General features: G+C 37.6%; 1 protein-coding gene across 2 annotated transcripts in view; it reads right to left on the bottom strand.

Moving 5' to 3' along the window:
• Window positions 1-19,002, bottom strand: part of NME5 (NME/NM23 family member 5) — a 314,300-nt gene that overhangs the window by 119,605 nt on the left and 175,693 nt on the right. For both annotated transcript variants that reach the window (XM_044068973.1, XM_044068972.1), the window contains exon 3: window positions 14,650-14,855. In XM_044068973.1, the coding sequence (XP_043924908.1) occupies window positions 14,650-14,855 (206 nt within the window). The remainder of the gene's footprint in view (window positions 1-14,649; window positions 14,856-19,002) is intronic.

The following is a 19,002-nucleotide window of genomic DNA, read 5'->3' as shown; positions in this document are numbered from 1 at the left end:
TCGTAACTAGCTTTGGAGGATTTTATCAGGGATCACAGCTTCTTACGGAGGCTGACCAGAGAGCTCCTCCACTCGTGGGATTTTACTATCTTTTGCAAGAGTTTCTTCCTTCTGTTGTACAGTTTGTTTATGGCAGGGGACCACCAGATTGGCTTCCTTTTTTTTGGAGGATAGCATCTTGGTTCTCTTTGGGATAGCACGATCCATGCACTCATGTAAGTGCTTATAAAGTACAATTGTGTAGGATTCAGTAGTCGTAGCTGCTGAACTAGCTTATCTGCAGGCGGTGTCACCCAAGAGGTAGATGGCCGGGCACGGAAAGCCTGCAGAAACACAGACTCTTCGGAAGAAGGATTAGTGGACTTCCAGTCTCCCCTCTGTTTCAACATTTCAAGGATGTCTCTGAAGTTGACATCATCAGGGGGTGACCATGGGGACCCTTCACCGTCATTGAAATCTCTGTCCTCTGTTAGAGACTCCTCAGGCGACTCTACATGCTTCCTCTTGCATGTTAGAGACTCCTCAGGTGAGTCTACATGCTTCCTCTTGCATAATCTATTCCATGGGGGTTCCTCAGTGGGGACTTCTGAGGAGGACCTGGAAGAGAGGGCACCCTGCAACAGGGGGTCCTGTGGCTTTCCTGCCTGGTATCCCGGGGAGGTGGCCTGTGACAGCTGTAGCTCAGGGGGAGACATCTGTGGTTCCAATGTCGGCAGAATGCTTCCAGAGGCAAGTACCCTCTCCATAGCACAGAAAGCAGGTCTGCCCAAAGACGGATGGGAGCCCACAACAGAGAAGGACAACCTCAGAACTGGGTTCACACCCCACTCCTTCGAACCCACTCCTGAGGATGGAGCCTCAAACAAGATCGATGCAGACAGGACTCCCGGCACTGAGGACGTAGCTGAAGAAACACTCAAAACCATGTCATGAACCAAGGAGCCTGCAGCCCAATCATGGGGTTGAGGAAGGACCGGTTCAGCGGGAACAGAGGACCAAAGTGACAGTTCCAGAGCCCCAGTGAGGTCCACTATAGGGGCCGAGGTGGTGGGTTCAGAAAAGGATGTCAGAGCAGAAGGCTTTGGAACCGGTATGGTCAAAGGAGGAGTATAGGATGAAGTTCGTGGAGAAGACAACCCAAGTCCTGCAGGAGGATGGGTCTTGGAAGGAGTGGGTATCCCCCTGGCTGTCAACAGCTGGTCCACAAGAGGCACCACATTAAGTTCTGAAAGGCTCCTGGTAGATCTAGTGGATACTCCCAACATGGAGTCAGGTCGTTCTAGGAATGGACTGTACACCTGCCCTAGAAAAGGGTCAATGGATGGAGACTATCGGGTCTGTGGTGTGGAATCTACCAGCACCGATGTCTCAAGTTTGGAGAGAGGATGCAGTGGAGTCAAATTCATACTCATCGGGGTGACAAAAGAGTTCGCACTGAAGGGGCACTAGGAGCTGATGTGGAAGGTTCAATCAAAACTGCATAGATAGGCGTCGAAGGCGTGCACTGTTCCGAAGTGGCAACCGGTGCCAAGTCATCAGAATCATAGTGAGGTTGATAGTCTGTGCTGGAGGCAGTATCTGAGACGAAGCTGGCACCGACACAGTAATGGTCGTAGCTGGAGCAGAATAGGTCAGTGCCAACATGGCAGACTTGTGCTCCGAAGATAGTTTTGGCACTTTAGGTTTCACAGATTTACCCTGGTCACCAGATGGTGAAGAGGGAACTGAATGGGGCCTTTTCTTATCCTTAATTGGAGGGGATGAGACCTCCATCGCAGAAAGGGCCTCTGAAAAGGGTGCCCTTTTTATCAAACATCATGAAAATGCACACACTAATTAATGGTAGGATACTACAGAAAAACTGTTAAACTTTGCTATGTCTATATCTAAACTAATTTAAATACACACAAAACCTAAGAAATATGTCAAAAAACACACAACTATCCAGAAAAAGGAGAATGAGATACCAACGATGGTATTCAAGGAATACCGCAAGGGTAGAGAGAGAAGGCCGTACCACCAGTGGTACTTAAAGATTTATCAAACGGGTAGAAGCAAAAGAGAAAGGTTCTAAATATAACTATAAAACATAGAAATATCAATATCAACCACAATTGAGACAAAAATCCTAAGAGATATCAGAGCTTGGATGAAATTCAGCTTTACGGCTACACGGCAAACGAGATCTGAGGTAACACAGAGAAGGGCATTGTGGGCAGAAGCTTATCTCTAGAGTTTTTGGCTGGCGTGAGCTTCATATTAGGCCAACTCGATTCTGAGGGCTCAGAACCAAACCCCATCAGTGATGAATGGAAAGAAGATTAACAACATCAGAGTTAATATTTCACACAAAAAGTACTTCTGTCAAAAAAAAAATTTGAGTGGAAATTTTTTCCCCAAAGGGAACTTAGCTCACCAGCATTAGAACAGAATTGGCTAACAGCTGATCCTTGAAAGTCCACATGAGGAGCACTCTTTGGTGTTAGGAAACCTGAAAACTCTGTAGGGCTTCTAGCTTAAACCTGACTTTTTTATCAACTCAGCTTGAGCTGACTAATGGTTTGGGTGTGTGGAAGCTGGCCAGCTCTTCTGTCCTTAGCAGGATATTACACCATACAGGTAATGCTACTGCAGTAATAATCCATATGATGAACATCATAGGAAAAATGCTAGGCAAGCAAACCCAGGGATCATAAGAGACCTTGCCATATACATCTTTAAGCAGACAAAAGTTATTGCTACCCTTTATGGGTACTTAAGAGTGCCCATCAATGAAATTAGGCAGGGCCATATACGATAACCCTGATATAAATTTCTGTCTAACCATCCAAGCTCCATGACTATCCTTAAAAGATGACAAACTAGTAGTTTGTTTAACCTGTAATGCCAGCTTATTATACCATCTGGGAATACATTTAGTTAGAAGCTTATCCCTCCAGACAGTCTTGTTTATATGTTGGTGTAAATTTAGGTCCTTAGTGGGGCATTTGGAGATCTACTGATTTTGTAAAGAAATAGGAGGCCAGATAGGATTGCTTCTTTCATGGCTCGAAAAGTAAAACACAGATCACCTCAAAGCAGCTGGTAGGCTACTGAATGTAAGGAGAGTTGTTATAATCTGTTGAGATCACTGAAAGATTTAAAGCCTTTTTTTTTGTGGTTAAAAAATCACTGAGGCTTTCCATAAATATTTCATTTTGTGCATTTTCTTGATTTCCCCACTTCTCTGCTTTATACAAATTTCCGTAAAATTTTTGAAATATCTCTAATACTGCTACAAGATCGCTAGTTATTTTTCTTGTTAGAGTCTCCCTAAGTTTGTCAACAACCCTTTCAACTTTCTGTTGCGTAAGTCATTGACCAAAAGTTTTTGTGCTTTAGAGTTATTATCAAAAAACAATTTCTTAATTGCCCCTGTTCTTGTTCTGTGAGGTTCCCCTTATTCTGTAATACTTCAACCTTTGTTATCCCCACTAAATACCTACTGTTACTTCTAAAGTAGATCCCTTTTTCTTTTATTTCTACCCTATTTTTAAACTCCACTTTCATTTTGTCTCACTCATTAGCGATAACTTCAGATGTACTTTTTATCTTCTCTTATAACTCCAGAATAATTTCCACTACCAAAGTAATGTCTTTCAGTTTTTCCCAGTTAGGGGTCACCATAGCATATCACTGGTCCGCAGATTGATTGGCAGTGGTGTTTTTACAGTGTTGAGTTGCCAGCCCAGCACCCAACTTTCGTAGGAGGCACACACATACACACATGCACCTACCTGCATGTCTTTAAAACATATGCAACCACAGGGAGGACATGCACACTCCTCACAGAAGGCACTCCATCTGAGAATCGAACTGGAGAACCTAAATTCCACTATCTATTCCTTAAATACCTTTCTTTTTAACAGGTAGATAGGGAAGTGCCGGTTTCTCATCTTTACTTCATTACCCTGCATTTTTATCTTAGTAATTATTTGTGCATGATCTGAAACAGTTATTGGATGTATGTCAAAATTCTCAATTAACTGCACATGTTAGTTTAAAATATAATTTATATCTAGTCTACCCCAGTTATTGTACCTTGGGTAATAATATGTACGTTCTCTCCAACTTCCTAATAATGAATTCACATTTTTCATGCCAAATATTTTCATAAATTTCTTCAGAAATTTTCTCCCTTTTGTTACATTTTCCTTATGGGCCCCCCCAGGTACATCCTCATTGCTGCAAATCAGATTCAAGTCTCCACCTATTCCCTGCTGAAAGCTGATTATTTCTCCTATTTTTTTAAGCTCATAATAGCAGTTTTGAGTGGAATATAAATACATGCCAACATAATCTTCATCCTTTCCAGTAGCACCTTACTACCACAAATCTGAAATTATTATCTTTTTGCCCCCCTTATATCACTATTGGAGCTCCTCTTGCAATTAATATAAGTATTCCTCTTTTTCTTTGTCCCTGATATTCTGCTGAATATCCATCCTGAAAGCCTTTCTTTATCAAATTCACTTGCTCAGTTCTTTCCAAATGTGTCTCATGTAGCACTGCTATTTGCACGCTGCATTTCTTAATATAATTAAATATTCTTTCCTTTTTGTCTATACCTGTACAACCATTCACATTCCAAGATAATATGGAAAGTGTTGTCATTATTCCCACCCTAAGTATGGCAGTTTTTAAAATGAAGACCAACTAAAAAGAAAGCAGCGTGAACCGGGTGGCTAAATAAACACACTAAGTAAATAAAAAGCCATCCTGGGCTGTAGTGCAAACTGTGAACAGAGGTGTAAAAGTTAAAAGTGGAAAAAAGCAGCCTCCAACATTTCTCAAAAACAGACAAACCAATTTATTAAGAATTAAGAGTTAAGCGCTTTTGTCTCAATAACCACACCAAATGGGACTTCATCTGAACAAAAACACAGTGACAAGTTCTTATAAAGAAAACCAAAAGGTCAATTAATTAATCTAATTAACCCAAATAGAATACCAATGCCACATTTAAAAAGATAGTATATACACAAGCCTCCCAGGTAAATGAAAATGTGTCTATAGTCCCTATCTTGAAGAAGAAATCTAGTATTTTATAATAAGTTATTTTATTTTCTGTGTCTAAACATTTTTGTTAATATATATTTTTAAGAGTGTAAAAGGTTTAATACTGATTAGGTTATAACAGTTGTAATATCTGTATAGTTTTAATATTTATGTGCTGTCTTTTTAAATGTGGCATTGGTACTCTATTTAGGTTAATTAGATGAATTAATTGACCGTTTGGTTTCTTTTATAAGAACTTGTCACTCACCATGTTTTTGTTCCGATGAAGTCCCATTTTGTGTGGTTATTGGGATGAAAGCGCTGAACTCTTAACAAATTGGTTTGTCTGTTTTTGAGGAACGTTGGAGGCTATTTTTTTCTGCTTTTAATTTTTACACTTCTGATCACAGTTTGCACTACAGCCCAGGATGGCTTTTTATTGTCTTAGCTTTTTTAAATGTTTATTTCCAGCTTTTGTGATACATGCACCCATTAATGTTGGCAGGTTAATCATTTATACAGTTTTTTCTTATCATCAACATTGGAAACTGTGTCACATTTTACAAGACTTTTTGTTTTAATAAAAAAAACCCTTAAACAAAAAAGAATATAACATGTTAACTTAATACAAACACACATAATTATGTACATTGTCAAATAACAATGATTAACCCTCCTAACAGGAACACTTGTCCTTAAAGAGACAGCTGCTAACAAGGTCTTAATTAATCAGAAATTGAGTTTATCCATGCTAACAATTAATTATTCAGAAATTGAGAGTATCCATGCTAATACACATTAATGTCTGTACTTCTGCTTACACTAATTAGCGTCCATTTTTTTTTTAATCTTTATCCCCCCCCCCCACTCAATGTGAAACAGCTTGCATGCTTTCAGAAAACATTAATGTTTAGCACTGAAGAAAAAAGTGTTCTGGCTTTTATTGCCCTAGTATCAGCCTGTCTTCATGAAAATGTAAGAAAAAAATGTAGTCCTCTGGTGCAGCCTGAAAGACAAGCTTGAACAATTATTGATAAAGAAAAGCTTTTCATTATATTCAATGTTCTCATATTTACTGTTTTCTATTTAAAGTTTGTTATTAGATTAAGCCAAAGGTCTTAATCCAGACATTCACTGATGCAAAAGTAAGAGAAAACATATCAGTTCTACATATAAAACAAAACCAGTCCTGTAACATCAATTCAAAGACCACACTATGACAGTGTATTTTTTAGCGCTTTCATCCACTTTTTATTGCGTGAACTTTTTCAGAAAAACAGTTAACCCTACCCAAACTTCCTTTTATATCGTTTCTCTAATAGCAAACAGGAAATGACATCAAACCAATTTTGAAACAGAAAACTTTTACTTAAATAAGTGCATATGTATAGCATTAATTGTAAAAATATTTTTTTCTTATAAGTTAAAAAATCCTTTATATAAAGGAATATATAAAATATATGTACATGTAAATCCACCTATATAATAAAAAACATTTAAATTTATCAATTCATTTAATCCAGGTGCACTATCTGCACCTAAATACAACTGCCAAAATGCTTCTTTACACTCTAATATGTTGTTAAGATCACCTTCAAACAAAACCTTATCTACCTTCTCTAAAACAAAGAATACAAACTTTTTGAAATCAGGACATATGAGCGCATGTCTAGCTAGTGAATTTGTTTTGTCTTTCTTTTTGATGGCCAAATTATGCTCATATATCCTGCGTTTTAAACTTCTTACAGTTTTTCCAATGTAATAACATTCGCAGGACATACAGGTAGCAATATATATGACATATTCACCATTACAGTTGTAATAGTTTTTTACCCAAAAAGTTTTATTTGGATGAATGAGAGTTACAAAGGAAGAATTGCTAATAAGCCTACATTGCTTGCAATTTCTGCAAGCGTAAGTGCCCTTTTTATTACATCTTATTCTTGTACTACTACTTGTCATGTTTTTTCCAAATTCTACCATGTTCTTAATGTTAGTTACCTTGTTATATGTGAATCTGGGTGCCAGTCCTAATGTCACCACTAACTCTTTATTCCCAAGTATAACTTTCCAGTTGTTCTCTACGATGTTTTTGATGTGCCACATTTCGTTGACTATAGGTATAGGAAAGGCACTCATAATCCAAAGATATATTTTCCAGTCCACCTGATGTATCACCAATTACTGGACCTACCATTATATCAGAGCAGCTTATTATTATATTATAGAGAAGCTGGAACATTTATTGATAAATAAAAGCTTTTCATTATATTAGATGTTCTCATATTTACTGTTTTCTATTTAAAGTTTGTTATTAAATTAAGCCAAAGGTCTTAATCCAGACATTCACCATTGCAAAAGTAAGGGAAAACATATCAGTTCTACATATGTTATAATCACTATACTTTTGCACACCATCCCCACCTCAACAATCCAAGATTACAGCAGATTAACTTAAACAAGTTTTTGTATATCTTTTCATCTCTTTTTGCACCATAATGCCTACAGTTTTTAATACCAAAAAGGAAGCAAGAAAGAGAAGAAGAAAATAAGAAGAGAAAATGCATTTACTTACTTTAGTATTTTTATTGCATACAAGAACAACTAAAATACTTTACTTTAAAACATGCAATTTATATTGTGAAAAGTTCCATAGGAATACTATTAAGAACAGAAATTGTTTTATGTGCAGTTGCCTTTTTCCTTCTTCTGCTCCATAGTGCCCTTCCTAACATTAATGACACAAAGTGAGGCAAATGCTTTTCAGTGCCCCACAAGTTTAACAAAGTCAACAAAAGTCTACTCTTTCTACTTTTTCATACACAACTGTATTTCACAAATGCAACTGATCCTTTGCAGTCTCACATTTATTCACTAATTTCTGTGTTGCTGATCTTCTTCCTGTTTATCTCCATTTCCCAACTCCAGATTCCGGTTCAGTTCCAAGGTACTCCTGATTCTTCTGGTCAACTCCTGTGCTTTTCCTCTGTCTCTCAAGCATTTTCTTTAGGAACAGTGGAAAAGGTTTAACTGGCAAAGTCTCTCTGTGTGCTTTACTATCAGAAGAATGAGAAGCAGAGTCCCCTTCTGCTTGATGGCTCACTTTTTGTTGGGCAAACTTTTATATTTCCTTCTTTGCCTGCACTGTATCAGAAATGACTGATCCTCCAGGAAAAATATTCTACAAAGACTAAGAAACCATGAACAACAGCTAAAAGCTGGTTCCCGTGAAAATCCAAAGAAGTGTGAATACACAAAAGTACTTATCCTGTTTTTATTTAAGTCTGTATTAAATTTATATGTTTTAGCTATGGTGGTAAGTCTCTGCTTTGTTGTCATAATTAGGAAAAATATTCTGAAGACAGATGGATACAGTAGCTTGAATCTCACAACTGCCTCTTGACACTCCCTGTTTACTGGAATAAATTTGTTGTTCTTCTGCCTGGTGTACAGTGAATAATCATTTTCTGCAAATACTCTACTGTCTCCAACTTTTAATACTTTGCCTTTTGTCACAGTTTTGGCAGGATCAACTCTTTTTGCTGGTAGGTTTGTATCTTTACTAATATAGGTCTTGGCTACTTTTTCATGGCTAGATTGGGGACATTAAGGATGTGTCCTTTCAATTAACAGTTCCTGCTATGGAATACCTGTCCAACTACTTATTTGTGCCTTCATAAAATTAATATTGTCTTTTCCTTCTAGTTTCTCTGGTGCAGCAGCAAAATTCAGATTTTCTCTATGTGCTCTGTCCTCCAATTCTAGCATTTTTTGAAACTTCTCTTCTTGAGCAGTCTCTTACTCAACCAGTGTTTTTTTTCATTTCAGCCCCTGATTTTTGTAGTTTTATCAGCTCCTCTGAATATCTGTTTAAAGCTTCTTCTATTTTTTCAGCCTTTTTATCATTTTAGTTGATATACTCTTTTAGTGTTTCATTTATTTTAATCAGCTCTGAGCACATTTGACTTATTTTTTCCTCTAGATTATTAAAAGCTATATCTCACATGAAAAATGGAGCTTGCACTGCTTTTTGCTGAAAAGCTACAGCACTCATGACAGTCAGTGTTTTCTCTTCACATTTTCTACTTGATTTTCTTTCAGGGTCTTTCAGTGTCTTTTTTGCTGGCATCCAAGCAGTGTAACTGAGTGCACTAGCTGGTAATTGATTTTACCAAAAGTGACAGAGTTCCTAGGCCTTATATTTCGGGGGGGGGGGGTTCACACTGGGAGAGATGAAGTTAAGCTGTTGATTAGTGTGCAGCCATCTTGGAAAATGTTGAAGATATTTCCTTGGGAATTAACCTGGCTTGATAGAAGGATTTTCTGACTGCAGCAGAAACATGATAATCAAATGAGAGTTGTCCACATGGGTAGGTTCTGAGACATATCTGTTTAAAAAACACTTGTTCATCCAAGCCAAATGCGCCTGCTTCAACACAGGACATATCACCTAACACAGTATCCCTATCTCCTTTCCAAGTCTCTTCTCCTCTCTCAGATGTACTGAGGGATGATCCATTTTAGAAACTAATATATATATATTATAATGCTAGGCAGCCGGCACCGGCACCGCAGGGTATTTAGGCTTTATTTATTTGGTGTAGGTAGACCAGGGGGGGGGGGCCTGGTGTGTGGGGGGGGCTATGGAGCCTTTTTTTGCCTAGGGCACCAGCTGACCTAAGGCCGCTGCTGATTATACGCTACACCCTGCTTGTTCATTAGAATGTATGTATACAATCTTTCTATGTAACTAGTCTGGAATACTCTGCTATTGATTACATTTCTCTGTTTTTTGTTTGTGAAATGTTTTGTATTTCACACTGGTTGAGTTTGAAATGTTAATCAGTGCACCACCCCTGTAATCATATATATATATGTATATATATATATATATATATATATATATATATATATATATACACACACACACACACACATATATATATATATATATATATATGTATATATATATATAGATATGTATATATATATATATATATATATATATATATATATATATATATATATATATATATATACACACATACATATATATATATATATATATATACACACATACATATATAAATATATATATATATATATATATATATATTTATATATATATATATATATATATATATATATATATATAAAAGAGTACAACTTCTAACATATGAGGTGGGAACAGATTTGTTGCTGAACACTGTTATACTGCACTTTTCCATATTTAGCTAGAGAACATTTTCAGTATGTTAGGCAGATGTATAGTCTAGCTCTTTCTGGAGAACTCTAGTATCAGTGAATGAGCAGACAACAATGCCCAGCTTGCAGTGATCAGCAAACATGGCCAATCATACATCAGGGATATTGGCTTGAATGTCTGCAAAATAAATACCAAACCGAAGAGAGTTCAGCACTGATCCCTGTGATCCCTGTAGTACTCTACTAGTTACAATGTTACATTCAGAAAGGGCTCAGCACTGGTCCCTGTGGTACTCCACTAGTTACAATTTTACATTCAAAGAGGGCACAGCATTGATCCCTGTGGTGCTCAACTTGTTACAATGTTATGCTCAAGCAGGGCTCAGCACTGATCTCTGTGGCACCACATCAGTTACAATGCTACATTCAGAGAGGGCTTAGCACTGATCCCTGTGGTATGCCACTAGTTACAATGTTACTTTCAGAGAGGGCTTGGCACTGATCCTTGTGGTACCCCACTAGTTACAGTTTTACATGCAGAGAGGGCTCAGCACTGATCCCTGTACTTCCCACTAGTTACAATGTTACATTCATAGAGGGTCCAGCACTGATCCCTGTGGTACCCCCACTAGTTACAATGTTATATTCAGAGAGGGTCCAGCACTGATCCCTATGGTAACCCACTAGTTACAATTTTACATTCAGAGAGGGTCCAGCACTGATCCCTGTGGTACCCCACTAGTTACAATTTTACATTCAGAGAGGGCTCAACACTGGTCCCTGTGATACTCCACTAGTTACAATGTTACATTCAAAGAGGGCTCAGAATTGATCCCTGAGGTGCTCAACTTGTTACAATGTTATGCTCAAGCAGGGCTCAGCAGTGATCTCTGTGGCACCACACCAGTTACAATGCTATATTCAGAGAGGCTCAGCACTGATCCCTGTGGTATACCACTAATTACAATGTTACATTCAGAGAGGGCTTGGCACTGATCCTTGTGGTACCCCACTAGTTACAGTTTTACATTCAGAGAGGACTCAGTACTGATCTCTGTACTTCCCACTAGTTACAATGTTACATTCAGAGAGGGTCCAGCACTGATCCCTGTGGTACCCCACTAGTTACAATTTTACATTCAGAGAGGGTCCACCACTGATCCCTGTGGTACCCCACTAGTTACAATGTTACATTCAGAGAGGGTCCAGCACTGATCCCTGTGGTACCCCACTAGTTACAATGATGCATTCAGAGAGGGCTCATCACTGATCCCTGTGGTACTCCCCTAGTTACAATGTTATATTCAGAGAGGGCTCAGCACTGATCCCTGTACTTCCCACTAGTTACAATGTTACATTCAGAGAGGGTCCAGCCCTGATCCCTGTGGTACCCCACTAGTTACAATGTTATATTCAGACAGGGTACTAGCAAATTCCACTACCTGGAATCTGTTGGATACCTAGTTTACAATCCAGTGGGCAATGTTGTGCTTCATATTACCTTTTGTCTAGCTTTTCAATAATACTAGCATGAGGATAGTTTCATAAGCCTAAGCTAATTGAAGATAAGCAGCCTGCTGACAATTAACACTGTCCAAAGCTTCTGTAAACTTTTTCCTAAGACGTTTACTACATTCAGGAGACAGGACCAGCACTTTACAAAATCAAACTGATTTGAGTCTAGATTACTGAAGTGGTGTATGTCTGCATAAATGAGTCCTGCTATAATACGTTCCATAACTTTGCATACAAGGCTTATGAGAGTGATGGGCCTATACCTTGCCATTCTCTACAGAGGGGCCGCCCTTGTATATGGGAGTCACAATGTCTGTTCTGCAGACATCAGGAACAAACCCTGCAGATAGGCTGAGATTGAAAAGTTAAGTAGAGACTCAGATGGTGCATGTTTGGTACCAAAGAGAATGCAGCCCAGTATGTTATCTGGTCCCACAGAAAAAAATATTTTAGCATTTGATAAGTATTCTAAGACTTGTTACAATGTGATTACAAGGGAAATTAACTTTTCATGGATAGTGAGCGCAATAATGTGGGCAGGTGGGGTAAAATTAGTACAAAATTTGTCTGCTTAATATATTGGCTATATGCTTGGGATTGGAATGGATGAGCTCAGGGCATTGCTGAATATTATTCTTTAATTTCCTGACATAACTGAAGAAAGATTTCTAGTTTCCTTTGACATCTATAGCAACCTTAAGTTCATACTCTGCATCACATTTTCAAATAGTGCTCTTAAAGATCAAGCACAAAGGTATTTTTCTTACTATGTCTTTTTGCAGTAATTACAATCTTGTGATGTATACTAAGCTTTCTGATTCTAAAATATGTAGTTTTTACTTTACTTTCTTCACTGGAATTATACTGATTCAGTACAATAATCTTGTGTTTGTACTTCCTGTATACTGATCGGCTGCCATGTACTTCCTGATTTTGAGTCATGTCATTTTGCATTTTGATGATGCAAGATAAGGGATAAACAGCTTGTAATGAATAAGCATGCTTTCTGTAGTCTGCAGCAGAGTTCAACGTATGAAGTGACACAGAGTGCAACACAAGTAATCATTCACTCAGTCAGGCAAATCAATAAATCTGTAATTAACTAAATGCATCTATATTCAAATAAAAAGTAACAAAAGAGAAATGTAACAAGATCTGATTCCTAGTAAAGTGTGTAATGTTTCGCATATAGTTTAATAATACAGGCATAACAATGTAATACACAGATGTCTAGCATAGGGATGATTACTGTTAGGAAGGAAAATAGGGGTATGTGAATTTAGCTACTTAGTCAGTCAGCCATTTAATTGATCTTTGTTAACCAGCTTAGAAGGTGAGATTAGTAGGTAATTGAAGACAGCCAATGTCCTTAAAATCACTGCAAAGACAGCCTACAGCAAAGTATGTTTGTGCTATCTATTGTGTGGATTACTGCTGCAATGAATGTTCATTGAACTCAATGGTCTTCTCAGTAAGGTGGAAACTCCACCTATACAAGAAATTAGGAACTACCAGGTGGTACGGCAGACTGCCTTGGAGTATAACATTCCATCTACAGGAGCAGCGAGCTGCACTGCAGGCTTCAGAAGTCAGGGGAAGAGGCAAGGAGCATGCTGATGCACTGTTTGGTGTAGTGTGAGCTATCCCCCCAACTCCTCTGGAGATGGCTCACAAGATTCTGTTTTCAAAAATAAATTTAATCCCCTTGCGTTTACTCTTTTCCAACCCATCCTTCTCCATGGATGGGTAGAATGCAGTTACGACAGCCATGCCACCTTACAGGTAGAGCTCCTGCTCCAGGCAGCCTCATGGCCATGCAACTCAACCTATATGTCAGATCTGGCTCCTAGCCAATAATACCTGATCTGACATTCAGGTGTGTGCCAGAGATTATCGACTACAGCCAGCTGCCCTTCTGAGTCATTGGCTAAATTTGGGCTATGCTCCGAATAGGGAACACAATTTGTTAGGTGAGAATGCTATAGGATCTCAGTACCTCTTCCAGGCATAATGAGACTCCCTTCAGTTCAGTAACTATAATGAGACTCCCTTCAGTTCAGTAACTAGAATGAGACTCCCTTCAGTTCAGTAACTTTAATGAGACTCCCTACAGTTCAGTAACTAGAATGAGACTCCCTTCAGTTCAATAACTTTAATGAGACTCCCTTCAGTTCAGTAACTTTAATGAGACTCCCTTGAGTTCATTAACTATAATGAGACTCCCTTGAGTTCAGTAACTAGAATGAGACTCCCTTCAGTTCAGTAACTTTAATGAGACTCCCTTCAGTTCATTAACTATAATGAGACTCCCTTCAGTTCAGTAACTAGAATGAGACTCCCTTCAGTTCAGTTCAGTGACTAGAATGAGACTCCCTTCAGTTCAGTAACTAGAATGAGACTCCCTTCAGTTCAGCAACTTTAATGAGACTCCCTTCAGTTCAGCGACTATAATGAGACTCCCTTCAGTTCAGTAACTAGAATGAGACTCCCTTCAGTTCAGTAACTAGAATGAGACTCCCTTCAGTTCAGTAACTTGAGGTATTGAACTGTACACTGTTTGCACATCTCATGACATCATCAGAAGGTTTTGCCAGATGACAAAGAATGGAAGTACTTGGTCAGCTCCTTAATGTAGAGTTTGTACAACATATTTTTTGAAAAACTTAATACATATAGTACCACTGATTTAACTAAAGTAAAAACTCTATTTTAGAATCAGAAAGCCCACTTTGCATGATGAAAATATAATTACAGCAAAACAAGGTGATAAAAAATAGTTTGGTGTGCTGACTCAACTATGAAATACAGTTTGCATAAAGATTTCATCATGACATTGTATTTGCATCAATGATCACATGGAATAAAATAAAATCAAGTGCACAAGACACTTACCTGTTTGGATGAGTTTCTCTTGCTTTAAGGCTGTTGCTTGGCCCCATTAGATCTTTCCAATACTGAACTGCTCCGTTTCTAGCAAGTACCATAACAATGACTGGTGCAGAGCTCATAAATGCTGTCAAACTAGGGAAAAACATTTTCCCATAATGCTCTGCATAAAAGTCACTGCACTGTTCTGGGCTTAGATGCAGTTTTCTTTTCTGAAACATCCACATAAAAAAATAATAATAATTAGGTCAAATCTATACCATGCTGCAAACTACGCAGTGCATGTTCAAATGTTTTTGTTAACCATTGAATGCTTAGTTACAAGACAAGAAACCCCAATGAACACTAATGCAAACATTCAATGATGAATGGGGAATATTATACTGTAAACTGGCTTGTTCAGAAGCACACAGCATGCAAACGGAGAGTGACGGAATCAAACCAGGACTACAGGATGAAGCTCATTAACAGATTATAGTATTAACCCTTTGCACTACATCCATACCTATAGGAAATTCTAAAACGTCAAATGGCAACATAAATACATATCAGTTGGATCTAGAGATAAGATGCACTATTAAATAGCTAATCCTCTCGATAAGATGCACTATTAAATAGCTAATCCTCTCGATAAGATGCACTATTAAATAGCTAATCCTCTCACTTTTATTTTGGAGGAAGTAAGCAAATGTAATAATGTGGCAAATATACACATAAAGAACAATGCAAAAGGTGATCAATATTCCATTCTGTTTCTTGAATAGCTACTACGTCATTCAAATGAAGAATGAAAAGCAAACGAGGATAGAAAACAGAGTAATCAAAACAATATACATACCAGTATATACAAGTATGTTTACAGAAACAGATGACCTATTTATGTGGCAAACATATGCATTAACGCTCTTATCTGATCTGTTACTAAAATAAACATGTTCTAACAATCTTTCCATCACAATGTAGTATACCCTGACATTCATTAGGTGTTTCATTTATTTCAACAATTTATATTTCAGCTTTTAAAATGAATTTAAATTATCAATTTTAGAAGTATACCCTGACATTCATTAGGTGTTTCATTTATTTCAACAATTTATATTTCAGCTTTTAAAATGAATTTAAATTATCAATTTTAGAAGCAGTACTAACCATATGCAAGTAATTAAAATTAAGAGAGAGCTGTGTTGTCATCTGTTCAACATAAAACTAGCTACAAACTGAGCTTTATTTTTCTCATTCTTAACAATTCATATTTTGTTTTCATAATTAACAATCCCAGATAACAGTGACAGTTTCTAATGGTGGGTTGTTTACACCTTACATAAACATTTTTTTTCTGTGGCAAAGTCTCATTTCTCACCAAGAGGTCATACTCTTCAGCTATGTAACTGTTGCGGTGGTTTTAGAATACATGCAAATGAAAAAATTGAGTTTTAAGGAACAGTGAATCACCTTTAGAACCCAAAGCCTCATTTCTATTGCCATGTTGGTTAGGAATTAAACAGGAGAAGCAACCTGATTTAAATAACAACCCACAGTAAATGAACTCTTTTGATAACAATGTAAAATGTCCACAATGAAAACAGTGGCACACATCACACAGAAAAATTGCACAGAACAATCCAGTATGCAACACATAAACAAAAGCACGCAGAATACACAAAAATTACAATTCCCCAGATCAAAATCATTCTTTGTCATGACTGAGGCAGACTGCTCCAACCAAACATATAAAGTATTCACTGCTGTCATTCTCAGTGGTAATACAAGACATCAGAAACAGAAAGAAAATATATCCTTCTAAGTGATGGTTCATGGATACTAACAAAGTATCTCTGAATTTGTCTTGCAAGACCTCATGATTCAGTAAATTTCCTACTAAGGATGGCTCAAGTGTGACAATACTAATTAAGATATTTGTATTTCAATCTTCTTTCAGGATATTTTTTTCTTTTAATGTTTAAGACCTCCCTCTACCAAAACCAGTCTAACTCAATAATATAAAATACTACTTGTTATTTAAAAAAATAAAATCACTCAGTTCTGACTCTCACAAGAAACTGTCATATGACAGAAAGCATTGTACAGCTTATTCTTTCAAAAAAGGAGGGAAATAACACCCCCTCACAATTTATACTAATCTAGCCTAATCTCTACCCCCCTTTCAAGTTATAATTAAACTAAACACATGAATTTTACTTATTACTGCTCTGAATTGCCAAACAAACACTCTCCAGAACTGCATACAGTGTTTTACTTTGCTTTTTCTTATTGTTCTCTTTGTAACATGTTTTTGTTTTATCTCTGTGCCTTACAATACTGTTGTTTATTTTTGAAATCCACAATTTTCAAAATTTTTTATGCAATGTCTATGAAAAACTTTGAAAAAAATGTCTCTGTTAAATGCAGGTTTTCTCCCTAGGCCTCCACTGAAAATAGGCTTGTGTCACCCCGTCAGACTTACCCAGTAAACAAATGTCAATAAAAAATAAAGTTGTATAAACAGCATAAAGCTGTACTTAAAATAATAACACATATGTAAATATGCAAACAAGAGTTTAAAAAGATCCAACTGTTTTGGGCATTGTGATGCCCCAACCCTGGCCCAGTTATCAAGAACCCTCAATCCTCACCACTGGCAACAGTGTGTGTGTGTGGGGGGGTAAACACAATGGGAGGATGACAAGTATACACACAGTAAAGTGCAATTTCCCTTAAGAGCACACAGAGATGACAGTCAGTCTGGGGGGTGGTTTCTCACTCTTTCTCCAGATGCCCAATAAGACTCCCCTACTGGCACAGCTATAGGGTTGAGATCTCAGCTGAGTAGCCAAGCTAAGACCTCCAGCACCCTCTCTGTTCAACCAGTGCTTCATGTCCCTGCCCAAGTAGCTGACATACACACACACACACACACACACACACACACACACACACACACACACACACACACTTTGAGGTTTGATTTACACACACACACACACACACACACACACACACACACACACACACACACACACACACACACACACACACACACACACACCTGGGAAAGGCTTTCACAGGTTTATTAGCTATGCTCCCTTCTGCCCAGACTATGAGGTAGTTTTTTACTGGCACCAGCAAACTCTTACAAGCTACTTTAAGGCCCTTAGCAAAGGGTGTCCAATTCTCCTGTGTAATGTTACTATTAATCCAAATGGTAGTCTGACCAAGAGCAAGGCTATTTAGGAGTGGCCTGTACAGTGTCACCAAACAGATATGCAAGCACTCTAAGAGCTTAAATATCTCTAGCAGACCAGCCACAATAGAAAGGTTTAAATATATTTAATAATAAATAATAAAAGAACAAGGCAATACTCAGTAAACAAACACAGTTACTTCAGAATTCAAAATCACAGGAAATATTTAAAACAACATTGCAAGACAGTCTCAAATAAACAAAGAAAACATCTAAGCTATACTTTACTGTATTCCTATCTGAATTTAAAAGAGTTACTATGCCCTAAAAACAAACTTACAGCAAAGCAAGTGCAGAAGGTGGTGATGACTGGATGTTCTTGTTAGGTCAAAGACAAAGTACAAAATGCTCAGTCTCTCTCTGAGAAAGTTCTTAATATCAAATATTACTGCTGGGTTAGCTTGGATGACATCACTTTTTGTCACCTGACTTCAGTTCCCAAGCTAAACCCCCTTTGGCAGAAACTTACAGAATTTTAGCATCTCTCTGTATAAAATACATATCTTTCAGATGTTTGCAGATTCTGGAAGTCATAAAACAATAAAGCACTTCTACATCTTAAACCTAGTAATAACTTCTCTTTCAAGACAATACAAAGAGCATCTAGCTCCAGACATTCTGTCTGCTACTGCACTGAAACTGAGAGATAACATCTCTTTTATTACATGGTTATGAAACAATTTAATTTCAACTATTTTCTCTGAATTTTTTTAGGTTAACATCCTGTGTTCCAGTTTCCATTAAACATATGCATCTAAACAGTCACAATACTGCAAGTACATTCTTGTTCTATTCCAATAGGGCATGCTGTGGTTACATTTCAGCTCAGTACTTTGCACACACTTCTGTATAAATCATATCAATATTCACAAACAACATAGAATTATTTACAAAATTCCAGATAGCTGGGCTGGCAGTATTTCCCTTTGTCACACTTCTTCCCCCCTGAAAACTCAAGCTAGTTTTTCAAGTGACCCTTGAGAAACGTTGCTTGAGAGGGTTGGGCCTATCTGGGAATACCTTACCCCATTCCATGTATTGACAGCCCATCTGCATTTGGCATTGCTAACCCCACTGCGGTGCTGCACTGTCATATCATATGCTTGCAATCTTAGGCT

Source organism: Protopterus annectens, chromosome 4.part0 (assembly GCF_019279795.1).
Source record: "Protopterus annectens isolate FY-2018-M chromosome 4.part0, PAN1.0, whole genome shotgun sequence".
NCBI lineage: Eukaryota > Metazoa > Chordata > Ceratodontiformes > Protopteridae > Protopterus > Protopterus annectens.
Note: the sequence above shows the minus strand (reverse complement) of the source record. Positions and strands in the feature narration are given on the sequence as shown.